Source organism: Salvia hispanica, chromosome 3 (assembly GCF_029641045.1).
Source record: "Salvia hispanica isolate PSC_SH4W2 chromosome 3, Shi_PSC_v1, whole genome shotgun sequence".
Lineage (NCBI taxonomy): Eukaryota > Viridiplantae > Streptophyta > Magnoliopsida > Lamiales > Lamiaceae > Salvia > Salvia hispanica.
Window position 1 is genome coordinate 27,948,106 of NC_142694.1, and position 15,993 is coordinate 27,964,098.

General features: G+C 38.3%; 1 protein-coding gene and 1 pseudogene across 1 annotated transcript; both read right to left on the reverse strand.

Annotated features, from left to right (window-relative positions):
• Positions 1 to 732: 732 nt before the first annotated feature.
• LOC148930482 (benzyl alcohol O-benzoyltransferase-like) lies at positions 733 to 6,533 on the reverse strand (annotated as a pseudogene).
• Positions 6,534 to 7,326: 793 nt separating this feature from the next.
• On the reverse strand, positions 7,327 to 10,070 carry LOC125214502 (benzyl alcohol O-benzoyltransferase-like). The gene is made up of 2 exons (XM_048115552.2): positions 9,500 to 10,070; positions 7,327 to 8,444 (listed from the first exon to the last, which is right to left on the reverse strand). Exons 1-2 carry the CDS (start codon positions 9,941 to 9,943, stop codon positions 7,509 to 7,511), a joined length of 1,380 nt encoding a protein of 459 aa, XP_047971509.2. The 5' UTR covers positions 9,944 to 10,070; the 3' UTR covers positions 7,327 to 7,508.
• Between the last annotated feature and the right edge of the window lie 5,923 nt (positions 10,071 to 15,993).

Below are 15,993 nucleotides of genomic sequence, written 5' to 3' on the forward strand. Positions count from 1 at the left end.
ACTCCAACAGACACTCGACGGCTGAAGACTCCCCAATGTGGAGGTACTCGTCGAACATGTCGGTCGGGCCTCCGTACGCCAGTTGCCTGATTGCGGCCGTACACTTCTGTATTGGTGTGTGTCCGGGTTTGCCAGCCGCATCCTCCCTGATCCTGAAAAACTCGTACCTTCTGTCTAATGCACCAACGATATGCATAAACAGAGGACGATGCATCCTAAAACGTCGGCGGAATAAGACATCCCCAAAATGCGGCTGCGGAGCAAAGTAGTCCTCATACAACCGAATATGTGCAGCAATGTAGTCCCGGGGTACATGCCGTCGGCGATGGATCGGCCGAGGCACGGCCGCCGCCGCCTGCTGCCGTCGCTGTTGCCTCTGCCGGATCCTTCGATCAATCGCCTCTTGCACAGCGAGATCCAATTCATCATCACTAAAGCCATCACTATCACTAGCGCCTCCGCCACTACCACCCGCACGACTACTCGCCATTATAGATAATTGAAAAAAGAGGTTAGAGTGAGAAACTTGTCAACACAAGTGGTGTGAATGAAATGATGTTGGAGGAGCCATATTTATAGAGTTTTTTTAAAAAAATAAAAAAATAAAAAAAAAATAAAAAATTCCGGACGTCCGACCTTCGCCACAGTGGCGGACGTCTGGTCGGACGTCGACGCGAGGGGCGAGCCCTTCGCAGGGGCACTCGGGACGGGCGTGGGCGCCCTTCCCGCTCCCTACGGCGCCCGTCCGGTCGGACGTCGCCGACGGGCGAACGGGAGGGGCGCCGGTGGAGACACCCTTACAACTCCAGGAACTAAATCAATACCACATAAGGCTGGTCCACCGTACTCCGCTGGGCCCCACCCATAGTCCACTTCGCCAAACCCGGCCCGCGTTACGTCAGACACTAGATAAATACCTCTCATTTTTAAACATGGTCACCCTCTCATTACCATCAAATTCGCAACTGACTTTACGTACTCCCACGTTGCTTGTGATTTCGCATTTCTCAATAGCTCTAAAGCGTACTGCAGCGGACTTGTCGTTAATCTCCCGGTGGATGTGACGGCGGCGGGATAGACCATAGCATTGCCGTAAAATCCCTCTGGGATCGGCGGATTGAGTCACTTCTGAACATTCACTATGCACGAGAGTCTGATCTCTTCCTCGGGGTTTAGCGAGAGGGATATTGCGCGGCACCGCCAAGTGCAGGCTGTCGCGATATCGAAGCTGGAGCAGCCGCGGAGGTGCGGTGGTAGGCTGCGGTGGAGGGCGGTGATGTCGGCGGGAGTGAAGAGGAAGCTGCGGTTCACCATGTTGATGTCGTCAGGTGGGGTGCTATCACCGTACTCGTGGTGCGTGCACGTCACGTGCGGTGGGTTACGAGCGCTGAGGAGGTGTCTTTCCCAAGTAGGCTGGATTGAAGGCGATGCGTGTCCGCAGGCAAATTCGCTGACCGCGGACATAAACTGGACCAGTCCGGCGGCGCCGCTCATTTTATGATTCAGGTGAGTGGCAAACACGAACCCCCCATATTTTAGCCGTGTCACCTGCATACATCATTCATCAATTTAAATCATAAAAATTATGAAAGTAGCAAGTACCAAAGTTAGAATCAATCTATTCCTTTCGTTCCATGTTAGAATCATTTTTCTATTTTGGGAAGTTCTAAGTTAATTGAATCATTTCTTTTTATGACAAAAAGTAATTCTCATTTTTCCTTTACTAAAGTACGACCTTAGTTAAAAAAGTTACCTGAATAAGTAACAAAGGACATTGATGATTCCCGCAGTGGCTGAGAGATGGTGAAGCAGGTTCTCCAAATATGGGAAGGTCGAATAGAGGGCATCGCCGAGCTGCTGCAGTGACACATCAGCATCAGCCCCAATAAAAACTATCCCTTCTCCGTTGCATTCCACCACCAGCTTCCGGTTGGCATGCTCCCTCAGAGCGTCCACTATAGGAGAGTCGCGGCTCCCTATAGTGAGTTTCATGGGCGTTGTTGGCGGGTGGGTGCCCACGAGAGCGCCACTCACGTGGCCTGGCCGCAGCTCTTGGGCGGGAGCCGCAGCAATTGCAGCGGCCGAGAGCCGTAGCTCTCCCTATTTTCATAATTTTTTTTTTTATTAATTCTATAAATATACCCATTTTTTCCAATTTTTTTTTATCTCATTCCAATCTCCGCTCTTTTCAATTAATCTCCAGTTCTACTTTGGAAAAATGAGTTTCGACGATGAGTTTTAACAATTGGTCGATAGGGAGTTCCATGAACTCGTTGAAGAGGTGCAGCGGGAAGTTGACGAGGAGGTGGCGGTGGTCGTTCAGCCATTCTACCATCGGCGGATAATCCACCGTGACCATGTCGGGGCCGACCAGCGGTTGATGGAAGACTACTTTGGCGATAACCCCCGTTATCCGGCATAGATTTTCCATCGCCGATTCAGGATGTCGCAACGACTATTCATCCATATAGCGACGACATTGGCGCAGCGGTACATGTGCTTCACTCTGCGTAGTGATGCTAGCGGCTGACCCAGATTGTCGACATATCAGAAGTGTACCGCTGCAATTAGGCAGCTTGCCTATGCCAGTCCTGCTGATTTGTTTGACGAATACCTATAGATGGGTGAAACGACTGCCCTAAAGACGTTGAGACAGTTTTGTAATGGTGTCCAGGACATCTTCGGTGGGGAGTATCTACGGAAGCCAAATACCGATGAGTTCCACATATTGATAGATATGTATGGGAATGTGCACCATTTTCCGGGGATGTTGGGCAGCATCGATTGCATGCACTGGAGTGGAGGAACTGTCCGGTTGCTTGGAAGGGGCAGTTCACATCTGGATTCAAAAGGAGACACCCAACTATGATTTTGGAAGGTTTTAATAGTATGTCTTAGGGTTAGATAATATTGGGCTTTGCTTAGTAGGTTAACTAAAATAAATTTCCGTAAAGAAAAATGGTTCTTTTTAGTTCCAAGGACTAATTAATGGTATTGAAATTCATTACTTATCACTTATCGTAAAGCTGAAAGTAGAAATACATATTCAACTATTTATCTAACTCTTGGAATATGTACAACATATTAGTTGATATTAGTTTTTCTCCTCGTTCTCGCGGATTGAGGTCAGTGGAAGGCTTTTTCTTCGCAATGAAGGGCAGCCGCTGGATTTAAGAAAAAGAACTTGGAATAAACCTATAAAATAAATAAAAGGAAATATTGCGTGAGTATTACTATATTAAATAAAAGGAAATTTGCGTAGAGTATTACTAAATAACGTAGATTACACTAATCACTTCTCCTCTTAACAATAATTTATTAATTAAATATTTTAGTTTATTTTGTCATTAGTTTGTTATATTTAATTTTTAATAATTCGATGACTTTAAGGATATAGTTTGAAGGATTGTTATTTATTCAATTATTTAAGTATTGCGGAATATGCTATACTATACAATAATGGTGTCGTTTGGTTGTCATGTCAATCCATCTAGGATTAAGTTGTCAACCGAATAACCCCAATATATCAATTTTAATTTACTTTAATATAGATCATTAATCTGGATCAAGATTTTTACAATTAGAATAAAAAATTATAGTATAAATAAAAATTTCAAAATTTACCATTTACATAAATATTTCTACCTCTGTCCCTGAAAATTTGATACATATTACCATTTCGGTCCGTCCCTGAAAATTTGATACACTTCACTTTTACCATTTTTGGTAGTGGACCCCATATTCCACTAACTCATTCCTACTCACATTTTATTATAAAACTAATACTTTAAAAGTAGGACCCACATCCCACTAACTTTTTCAACTCACTTTCCATTACATTTCTTAAAACCCGTGTCGGGTCAAAGTGTAGCAAATTTTGGGGGACGGAGGTAGTAGTAAATTAAAGATTAGTCACTACGAATTAAGATAATATATACATGTACATAATTACCTTACTAGTTTTATTCAAAAAGCTCAATAATGAGAAAGAAAGAGAATACAGAACTCACAATTAACTAATAGTAATAGATTTCATAATATAAATTTTATTAGCGACATGTCTTGGGACTATTATAATAAATTTCATCAGCAATGTCATGTGACTATTATAAATGATTGGTTTCTCTTGGAGACTAGATTTGACTAGATTTTAGAAAATCATACTATTAAATTAAATGAGAGTGAATAAAAGTAGGAGGGATAAAGAGAGAATAAAATAATTAAGAAATATTTTTTTTTTGTGAAATAGGAAAATTAATTATTAGTGGTGAAACAAACATAAAAGGGGAAATCAATCACTTGTGTACTAACGAGGGAGTATGATAGAATATTTCTTCTTATTATTAAAATATACTAATTTATACTAAATTAACGCAAATAATAATAATAATAATAATAATAATAATAATAATAATATAATAATAATAATAATAATAATAAGTCGGAGTTATTATTAAGTACTACCTTCGTATTTTAAAAATAAAAACCTTTGTAATTCGGAGGTAGTAATATTTTGCAATTTTTGGTTGTTAACTAGTCATTAACCATTTATTGTTGCTAATTTGTTGGTATTAATACCAACGACATTTGTCTGTTACTACTTATTAGTGAAAATTGTCCTGCTGCAATTCTGTTGGTAATTTATTACCAACGACATTCATCTGTTGCTACTTACCAGTGGATATCAATCCGTTGCAATATTGTTGGTAATCCATTACCAGTGACATTTGTCCGTTGCTACATCTGTTGCTACTTAGCAGTGAATATCAATCCGCTGCAATATTGTTGGTAATTTATTACCAACGACGTTTGTTTGTTGCTACTTACTAGTGAAAATTAGATCCGTTGGTAATATATTACCAACGACATTTAACTGTTGCTACTTACTAGTGAATATCAATCCGTTGCAATATTGTTGGTAATTTATTGCCAACGACATTTGTTAGTTGCTACTTAGCAGTGCAAATTAGTCTGTTGTAATTCTGTTGGTAATTTATTACCAGCAACATTTGTATGTTACTACGTACTAGTGAATATCAATCCGCTGCAATATTGTTGGTAATTTATTGCCAACGAAATTTGTTTGTTGCTACTTAGCAGTGCAAATAAGTCCGTTGTAATTCTGTTGGTAATTGTTTACCAACAACATTTTTCCGTTGCTACTTACTAGTGAATATCAATCCACTGCAATATTGTTAGTAATTTATTACTAGCAACATTTGTTTGTTGCTAATTACTAGTGACTATCAATATGTTGCTATATACGCTGCTAATTATGACTCGTGATTGAGGAATCAAAATTTACCATAGATTTGCTACTAATTTCGCTAGTACAATTACTAGCGGATATTCCGCCCCCAATCTGCTACTAACAGCAACATACTATATCTGCTGCTAATTTCCGTTGGTAAATTGACAGTTTTTTGTAGTGGTTGCTGACTACCGTTTGTGAATCCGGCATGCGTATTTTGGTGTTGCAGGGTCGAACAACGACATCAACGTTCTACATTCGTCTCATCTCTTCAATGACGAGTGTCAGGGTGAGGGTCCGACGGTTAGATTCGTGGCCAACGGGACGCAATACAACATGGCATACTATCTAGCCGATGGGATATACCATCGTTGGCCCGTGTTTGTCAAGACGATCTGGCAGCCGGTTGGGCCGAGGCAATCCTATTTTGCGGCAAAACAAGAGAGTGCTAGGAAGGATGTTGAGCGAGCCTTTGGTGTCCTCCAATCGCGATGGGCCATTCTACGGTGCCCGTTCGCCTGCATCATGTATGCCTGTATCATATTGCACAATATGCTAATAGATGACGAAGGATATACTTCAGAGCGCTGGGCACCGGAAGAGGGTGCTAGTACGAGTCACGGTACCGCGTAGTGATGCCTACTCAGAGGTTCGCCGATATGTGGAGGGAAACAACACATACGATACTGCAGGTTGATTTGGTCGAAGAGGTCTGGAATCGTAGGGGAGGAGGGGGCAGAGCGTGATATGCGCTCGCGGTGTAGTTTATGTGATGTCTCCTAATTTTCGTTGTATGATTTTACCCCTTTCTATAATACAACGAAGATTTGGTTTTAATTTTTGTTTTTATTAAATTATGCATTTATTTTAATTATTATAGTTCAATAATTTTTATTGTTGTTAATATAAAATATACACAAAATAAAAATAATAAATTATTTGGTGGCTTGGGCTGGGCATGTTCACCATGTAAAACATGGGCGTTGGTGGCTCGGCCATGCTTTCGTGGCTTGGCCCGGCCAACTATAGTGGATGCCCTCAACTGCCCGGCAAAAGGGTAGTAGGGAACCAAGGCTTTGGCTATGGCGTCGCCGATCACCTTCACGGGGTCTTTCTCTTTTGAGGAGAAATTTCTCCGGTAGAATTGAATCGCTGGAATTTGGAAACGGAGGCCCTCTTGATCGTCTATATCGAAGAGGGCCTTGAATTCGTGAGACATTGGCTTTGCCGGAGCGATCACTGGTTTTTTCCTAACCACATTAAAGTTTATAGTTGTCTGCATCTCTTTTGGTATTTTGCTTGTTTTATATGCGTGTGTGACAGAGTGAAGTGTGTTATGGAGAAGTATATTTCAGTTTTTATTGAGTGTATGGATTATTGACATGTCTTAATTAGGTAATTTAAATTTTGTCGGCGCTAATTAAAAGCTATTTTTGGATAATGCGTAACCAGAGTCATAAATATATGTAACTAGCTTGGGATCAAAATCCTTCAATTAGTAGTTCTAGTAATAGTGCCTAACATATTTTTGAATAGTTAAAGTCAACTTTATTTCCTCTACAATACCGAATACCAATTTCGACTTATAGAGAATTAAATGTATTTATTTTTTAAATCATTCATTTTCACCTTCCCTCTAGGGGTGTCTCGGTACGGTATACCGCACCGAGAATGTCATACCGCATATTGTATCGCAAATTGCGGTATGAGAAAATGTTATACCTATACCCTACTGAATTTTTCGGTATACCGTAATGTGGTATACTGAAAATTCGGTATGATAATTTCCCATACCGTTACCATACCGTTTATGCGGTATATCATACCGTATTTCGGTACAGTAAGTGCGATATTTCGGTATATTTTGACAGCCCTACTTCTCTCCATCCATTCAATTTTATGGTTTCAATTTTATATCTTCAACTTAAACTTCCTAACATTGATGATGCCGATCGAATCGAGCAATAACGTCGTGATGAATGCAATCTCTAATAAAGGTATAGACGATGAAAGAATGCTAATGATGATGGAGAAGCTAGCAATTGCCTTCTGTGGTACTACACTAAAGTAGATGATTGCACTGAATAGTAATGTTATGATAAATTATTTTATTTGTACAATACACATAATTCTTTTGCAATACATTCTTAGAATTTCATCCAACCATCCAATCCCTTTAATCACATTACATATTACTGGTAAATAGAAAAAGGTCGATAAAGGAAATAGTACAACACAAGCAGCAAAAAGCACAACCTCACAGCGCCGACGTTATGAACACTCCGGTTTTCCGATCAGCCACCTCCGCGCCGCCTCGCAACATCCCCTCGAGCTCCTTCACAAACACTTCCATAGCATTCGCCGGCAAGCATATCGGAACCACTACTCCATCCTCCCCCTTACTATTCTTAAACGGAATATAAAAGCTCGCAACTCCAGGAATCGCCCCAACGCCGCCCTTCGCCGGACCACCATACGCCGGCTTCCCCCACCCGAAATCCACCTCCCCGAATCCGGCGTGCGTCACATCGGAAACCAGGTAGCTCCGCACCACCGTGAAATGCGGGCGGTTCCTAATCACCATCAGATCCGCCAGCGATCTCATATACTCCTCCGTCACGTCGGCCTTGGTCTTTCTAACGAGCTCCAGCGCGTAAGGCAGCGGATTCTTCGACAAATCGCCGGCGCTCGATATCGCGACGGGGAAGGCAAAAGCGTTGCCGTAGTATCCGGCGGGGAGCGGCGGATTGAAGCGCCTCCGGGAGTTGACGATGCAGAGGATTCTGACCTCCTCCTCGGGCTCGGGTGCGATGGCGATGGTGCGGGAGCGCCAGAGGCAGGCGGTGAGGAGCTCGAAGGTGGAGCAGCCGCGGAGGTGGGGAGGGAGGAGGCTGCGGAGGGCGGAGAATTCGGTGGCGCCGAAGAAGAAGGAGCGGTGGACCATGTCGTCCAGTGGGATTAGAGTTCCTTTGGTGTCGGGAACGTCGTCGTATTCGTGGTGCGTGCAGGTCACGCTCGGCGGGTCGCGCGCGTTGAGGAGGTGCCTGTCCCACACGGGTGGGATGGAGGGGGATTTTGCGCCGCGGGCGAGTTCGCCGACGGCCGACATGAATTGGACTAAGCCGGCGGCGTCGCTCATCGTGTGATTGAGGCGGAGAGCAAAGATAAAGCCTCCGCATTTGAGGCGCGTGACCTGTAAACGATAATGGTAGAATGATTAATGTCTAAGGTCAAAAATTTAGAGTTTAAATCTACCTGACCTGGCCTTTAAAATTTATGTTTGTATATAGAAAAAAATCAATGGCATGTGGTGTGTAAATTAGGTAATCTACCGTATATGCAATACTACTATAACCATAGGTTTTAGTCTAGGCTTAAATATCATATGCTTGACCCTACTCTCATAATCTCATTTAAACTCGTTGAGCAATTAGATCATTAAAGAATCATAAAATTATACGTGCAAAAGTTGCTCACAGACCCTTTCCGCGAAGTACTACTGTAGTTCATTAAGAACGGTTTTTCATTATAATATTCCAATTAATTTGTACCTAAAATTTTCACCAAACCGAAAAACTGAATAAAGTGATCAACTACAACAATATACATAATATATTATTCATATATCGTAATTCGAAAAGGAATCTAGTAAAAACTGAAATGGATTTGTAAGTACGAAAAACGACAAGATGTGGTCCAAATCATCTTATCACTGCTCCAAATTATATTTTAGAAAAGATTACTCCTATTGTACAGCTTTTGATTTATGAAAAATTGTTTGCTAATTAGAAATAACTTTTTCTAAGTATTATATTACTATCATTTATATAATGCATTCTTGGAAATGTCATTTTCGTGACAAAGAAATCGAATAGACCAATAGTTATTACACTACTTAATCATACTATATAACATATATTTAAAAAAAATATTATATTTTTGAAGTTGGACGATACAGAATTATTTTGGTCGACCTTAAAGAACAATTAGGCTCTCTGGACGATCTGGGGTTGTCCACACCATCACCCTAGTCCGCCAAAGGGTTACAATCCTCTTCTACATGTTAATACGATCAATAGAAAGTTGTGTCATGAAAAATTGTTTTTTTACAGTACATTGAAAATGAACTACTCAGTCCGCTAAAATGATTTTTAAGGTTGGAAGGGTTATCCCCAATTATATAGAAGAGGCAATATCATCACGTAATCGATGTGTGACAAGATTTAAGAGAATTTTAACATGGTATACCTGAATCAACAATAAGGGGCAATCGAGCACTTGGCCGGATCCCGGGACATCGTAAAGCAACTCTTCGAGGCACGGGAATGGCGGCTGAAGCGCGTCTCCGAACTGCTTCAGCGTGACATCGGCATCAGCCTCGATGAACATGACACCCTCACCGGTGCACTCCACCGCCAGCTTCCGGGCAGCGCCTTCCCTGAGGCGGCCGGCAAAAGGGTAGTAGAAAATCAAAGCCTTGGCAATGGCATCACGGATCACCTGCACGGGATCCTTCCCTCCCGGGGAGGGGCTTCTCCGGTAGAACTGGATCACCGGAATTTGGAAGCGGAGGCCCTCTTGATCGTCGATGTCGGAGAGGGCCTTGAATTCGTGCGGCGTTGGCTTTGCCGGAGCGATCAGCTCTGGGTTTTTTCTTGTGACTTTGAATGTTAAAGTGTTGGTTGAATCCATCTCTCTATGTTTGGTAAGTGTCTGTTTTGTGAAAGAGAGACAGAGAGAATGGTGGTAAGAATATAGTGAGGTGTGTATGAAATTTGGAAATTGTAGTATGTTGATTAGCTGTGGAGGTCTGGTCTGATTGGGGTAATGTGTGGCTCTATTTATAGAAAATTTGATAGCTGTGGTTGCTGAGTTATTCACTTTCACTTACTGTTATTAATTAAACTTAAACATTTATGAATAATATTAATATTGATTGGTCCTACGCCTACAAGACAGGGGAGGTAAAATCAGAGTGACACTACTTTCAGTCAAAATACTTTATTTGAAAAAAATAATATTAGTACTAAATAATCCCGCTGTCCAAAAAAAATATGGCACTTTGCGAATGACACGAGTTTTAATATAGAATGGGTAAAGCAAAATAGAGAAGTAGTATTAGTGGAATGTGGAGTCCATATTATTAGTAAGAGAGAGAAAGAAAAAGTAAGAGATAAGTTGTTAAAAACCTTCCTTTTTTGAATGTACCCTATTTTTCGTAGACAACAAAAAATGACAAATGTGCCCTATTTTTCGTGGACGGAGGGAGTAATTAAAATGATATAAAAGTAAAAAGAGAATAATATAGAGCATAAGAGTCTTCTTTATATTGTTCTCTCTCTTCTCTGTATTATTTTCTCTCGTACATTACTCTCTCTGCACTTTAACTATTTATTACTCCCTCCGTTCCAGATAATTTGTCATATTCTTCCATTTCGGTCCGTCCCATATAGTTTCTCATTTCACCTTTTACCATATTTGGTAGTGGTGGACCTCATATTGCACTAACTCATTCCTACTCACATTTTATTATAAAACTAATATATAAAAGTAGGATCAAATTCCACTAACTTTTTCAACTCACTTTTCATTACATTTCTTAAAACTTGTATCCAGTCAAAGTGAGACAAATTATCTGGAACATAGAGTAGTACCATTTTCTTAAAAGGAATGCAATGAAGTGCTTCAAGTAACGTACGTGAGACGGATAGTTACACAAAAGAGTATTGTGATCGATAAAATTTTATTCTTCCACACAAAAAATAGTTTAATAATGAGCAACATAAATTTTAATATGCAATTCTGAAAAATATTTTGATTAAGTACAAAATGCTCAAACCCAAATCAAAGATGAATAGAAATATGGACATCAAATTAGAAACCAAGGAAAAAAAATCAAATTTTAGTAAAATACAAACAAGATAATTGCGTGAAAACTCGAAACGCTTGCAATTTAAGTATTAGAGAAAAAGAGATAAAATAATTGAAGTGGTGAATCACTTCCATATAAATTGTAGATAGATGTATGAGGATTGAGGATAATGAATTGTGATCAATTTTAATGATCAGACTATAATAGAAAAAAGTAGTACTAATTACTTGTGGAAGGAACAAGTCGTGTGTAGTGTGATCATGTGTAGTGTGCGTCATACTAATATTCTTTATTTTCATTTTTGGGTATTGACAAACTCATTTTCTTCGTGTGCTGTGCTTTCCTGTCATGTACGCATGTTTCACATTTTGCATTTTGTCAAATTGTTTTAGAATTAGTATACGGTATAGCAAAATGATATCCTAATTTAATGATTGTTTTTTACAATATTCTAAATCACGTATAATTACATTAAAAAGCACGATAAATAATTGAAAGAAAAACGAACACCTCAAATTATTGATAATTGTACCAAAATACAAACTAGTTGAAATCAAGACAAATACTCCAGTGTTTTAATTTCGAGAATTTTATTTCAAAATTATCCAAGAGCATGCAGAGAATCTGTCACCGAAATTAATGCAACGAGGTTCTTGTTTTATTGTAATAAAATAATTGTGGAGATGAGTTGGGAGGGAGAGATTCGAAAAAGGAATATTCGGTATTCTTTTTAGTTTCAAAACCAAATACTGTATTATTATAACTATACATAATTCATACTAGATTTACATATATATCTTTGCATGTATGTATTATATGGAGATGTAATCAAATAAAAACTATATTCTCGATTGATAGTTTTATGAACCAGTTGATATTCACATGTTTTATAAATCCGATTGATATTTTTACGAAACAAGTTAGCACTCGTATATTTTAATTTTGATGGTCCATTCTCTAGGTCCAACCATCCATATTCGGTAGTAGTCATATTTGTAAGAGTCAGATACAATAAGAAAATCATTAAATTTTGCAACTGTGCATTGAACTTTAGAAAACATCTTAGAATAATCATTATTGATTATTCATGAATGCTCGCATGTTACACAACGTTATATAATTAAATTCATCGTTTGGTGCATTGGATTGGATTCAGTTATAATCTAAATAACTGAAAGATAATTTGGGTTAAATAGTGGTGGATAATCAAGATTACTAGACTCGTTTACTAATTAGTACTACTGTAATCAACTGTGTTCATTCTACCCATATTCAAAATATTTCTATATTATAAAATATAGAAATAGATATCACCAACCTTGCAGTCGTCTCTGTGGTAATAATTTCATGAGAGATTTCTTGTTTAAGATGGAGGAAAGTGGGAACAAGCTGAATTATGAGAAAATAAGTGGAAGATTACAGGAAAGTGGTTGGTTTGATGTGGGCTCAAAATGTCTATAATTTTTATTTATTTATTTTTAAGTTCTTCTTGTCCTTTTTGAAACTTTCTTGGCTGCTGCGACCAATTGACTATTTGAACTTTGGTCACACTGACTGCTTCTTTTTATTTTCTGAATTAATTAATGGTAGTTGTGCGCTTATATTCGAATTAGTTACTTGAGTGAATTGAATTAAAACAAGACAGCAAATTAGTACAATTGCCACTAAATTTTTAAATTGTGCTTCCACATGGCTCGTAGGTTCAAATTATATAAACTAAAAAAATAATTATGAAATAATTTTTTTGAGATATCTTGATGGAAAGATAATTAATCAATTGTACTGGTTGTTCGTTAGCTTTGCTTTCTATAACTTCAAATGAATAAGTGAAAAAATGACTGAATTTTCAATTTTTATACTATGATTTTTATAATTGATGATATAAACAACAATTTTTATGATATTAAAACGAATATAAAAAAAATTGAATGAGATATTCACAAATATGCTCACATGCAATTTACAATTTACGGTATAATAGCTCTAAATTTATCCATCATTGTTCAGCTCAATGAATATTTATGATACAAAGAGTGATGGTTTTCTTTTTCATATGTTGTTGCTAAACAAACTTTTATTGTAGTGCAGCTTTATAAATAAATGGGGGGTAAAGTCAAAAGTATTGTTTATTGGAGTACTATATTTATGACTGTAATCGAATCGCAAAGATAAGGTATGTTCAAATGGGCCAAAACATATATTCCAACAGTTGAAGTGGTGGGGTTCCTAATTATTAACACATATATCAATCTTCTCGGAATTTTTGGAAATTATTATTGCACTACTTTTCTTTTCTCATATGAATATTCTATGATTTCATAATTTCGCAATACTTTCTCTAACAATAAGTTAAGTAATTTGGACCATCACGAATTCGCAGGGTGACACGATTGGAACCTACAGTGGGGAATTCACAGCCTCATGTGGTGCACCAAATGCTCTACAAAACCACTTAATCATTTGTCGAGAGAAACTAACGACCTTAACTGAATAATACTACTAACTTAGAGTATCTGCAATGGTGCTAGTCGGTGGCTTAGTCTCGTCTCGCCGAGACGAGATGCTAGCGAGACACTATTGCAGGTGTCTCCTCTTAGAGAGCATCACACTAGGGAGGCAATTTTCGAATAATTATTGCTTGGGCATCGTTTATTGCCGTTGAATAATTATTAATAATTAGTATTTTTATAAAATTTTGAATAAAATTAAATATTTAATAAAAAAAAATTCCAACTTCCACAATATTACCATTTTTTACCCAATTTGTTTTTAAGTTTTTATTTTGTATCCTCCAACTCATCCTAACCAGAATGTTTTTTTAACGAGGGTGACTGAAACCTACAACAATGTGCGGCCAACAAAAACTCCCCCGCAGGTGGAAGATACTTCAGAGTCATTTTGATCGAGTGAAGCCGTCATTGTGAGGTGGCTATGATGATCTACCAACAATACACTATAGGGAGAACCTTCAAGTATATCAATACTACTTGGAATAGGGTTCGGGGGATCGATAGGTGGCACCTAGTCCAGCACGAGCTCGAGCTCCAAATGGAGGAAGCACATGTCAGGTGACCAATATTCATCAAGTGGCGACGCCGTCCAATCTAGCCAAACCGAGCTCGTCGACAAGGGGCCGCAAGACAATTCATGGGAGCCAATGCAGGAAACTCGAGCTTCGTTGCGGGTTCACGACGTCGTCTGATTGGGACTAGAGGTAGGGGAAGAGGCAAACCTAGCCAAGCGTCCCCTCAAGGTCCACCCGCCGGATAAAATTTTATTATCATTGTTTTTCAACGCCATAATGGCCGACATTTCCCGTATGACGCCGTTACAATTGTCACACATAACGGAGTAATTCAGCTTTTTAGGACTCTCCCCGTACGGACCCGTCGTCGTTGCAGTTGTTTTTAGGATGTTTTATAATGTACACCTTTTAATTTTAGGATATTAATTTTGTAATTTTTAATTTTTAGAATTTTAATTATGTAAATTTTAAATTTTTTAATGTTTTGAAATTTATAATGTAATTTTTGGCCTTTTGGATGAATTTTTAAAATAATTTTTTAATTAATTATATTATTAAATTGAAGAAACGAATTAGTTGCTAAAAAAATACAATTATTGGTGTTGTCTCTTGAATAAAATATATGCCATGCTATATATAAAAAACATGTTAAAAGGACGAATAAAAGATATTCCCTCCGTCCGCCATTAGGAGTTCCATTTATGTGCGGCACGGGTTTAAGAAATATTAAGAAAAGTGGATGGAAAAAAGTTACTCCCTTCGTTCCACTTTAGGAATCCCGGTTGAATTCGGCACGAGTTTTAAGAAATATAAGAAAAAGTTGGTGAAAAAAGATAGTGGAATGTAGGTCTTACTTTTTTATATTAATTTTAAAATAAAATGTGAGTGGAAAAAGGTTAGTGGAATGTGGGGCCTAATACCATTTATGGAATATTTCAACCGGGATTCCTAAAGTGAGACACCCGAAAATAGTAAACCGGGACTCCTAAAGTGGCACGGAGGGAGTACTAGAATAGGGGTCTCACTTGTATATATTAGTTTTAAATGAAATGTGAGTGGAATGAATTAGTGGAAGGTGGGACTCTATTACCATTTATGGTAGAAATGAACCGGGACTCCTATTTGAGGACGGACTAAAATGGAAAAACGAGATTCCTATTCGCGGACATAAGGAGTACTATTGCGGATGACTTTCCATAACAGATCTTGTACTCATATTTTCAATAAGATGTGCTGAAAAATGGGATTACAGATCTCTATTGAATAAATCAAACTCCAACTCATTGCTCTAATCAATGTAAAAAACGAAAAGAAACGATAAGAACAAAAAACGATAAGATTGCAAAAGTTTTTAAAACCAAATAAATAATTTGATTCTCTTTCATTCGATCTGAATAATTGGTATGCCTTATTTTACCGATTAAACAAATTTTGAACACCCTTGACTATTGACCATTACTTAATAAACTAACTTTATTATTTGATTATTTTGAATCTTGGATTAGACACTATTTGTTTAAAATTAGCCAAGTACCATGCATTCCACAGAACTTACATTAGAAAAGACAAAGAAATTGGTGCTTAAGTTAACTAATGACACGTTAGCAAGATTCTGAGTACTTTGGATATACATGTGTTTTTACCCTGAAATTATTGATGAAATGTCCTTTGTCAACCCTTGAAATTTTTTACATATACAACATAATGTGAAAAGGAAATGAGGGTTTATAAATTTCTTGGAAAATACTTGGTAGTTACAAAACTAATTTCCTAACAACATTTGTGAAAGGCATGCACTCTTAAATATATGTGGGCACCACGAATATGTGGATGTGTGTTTGCGTG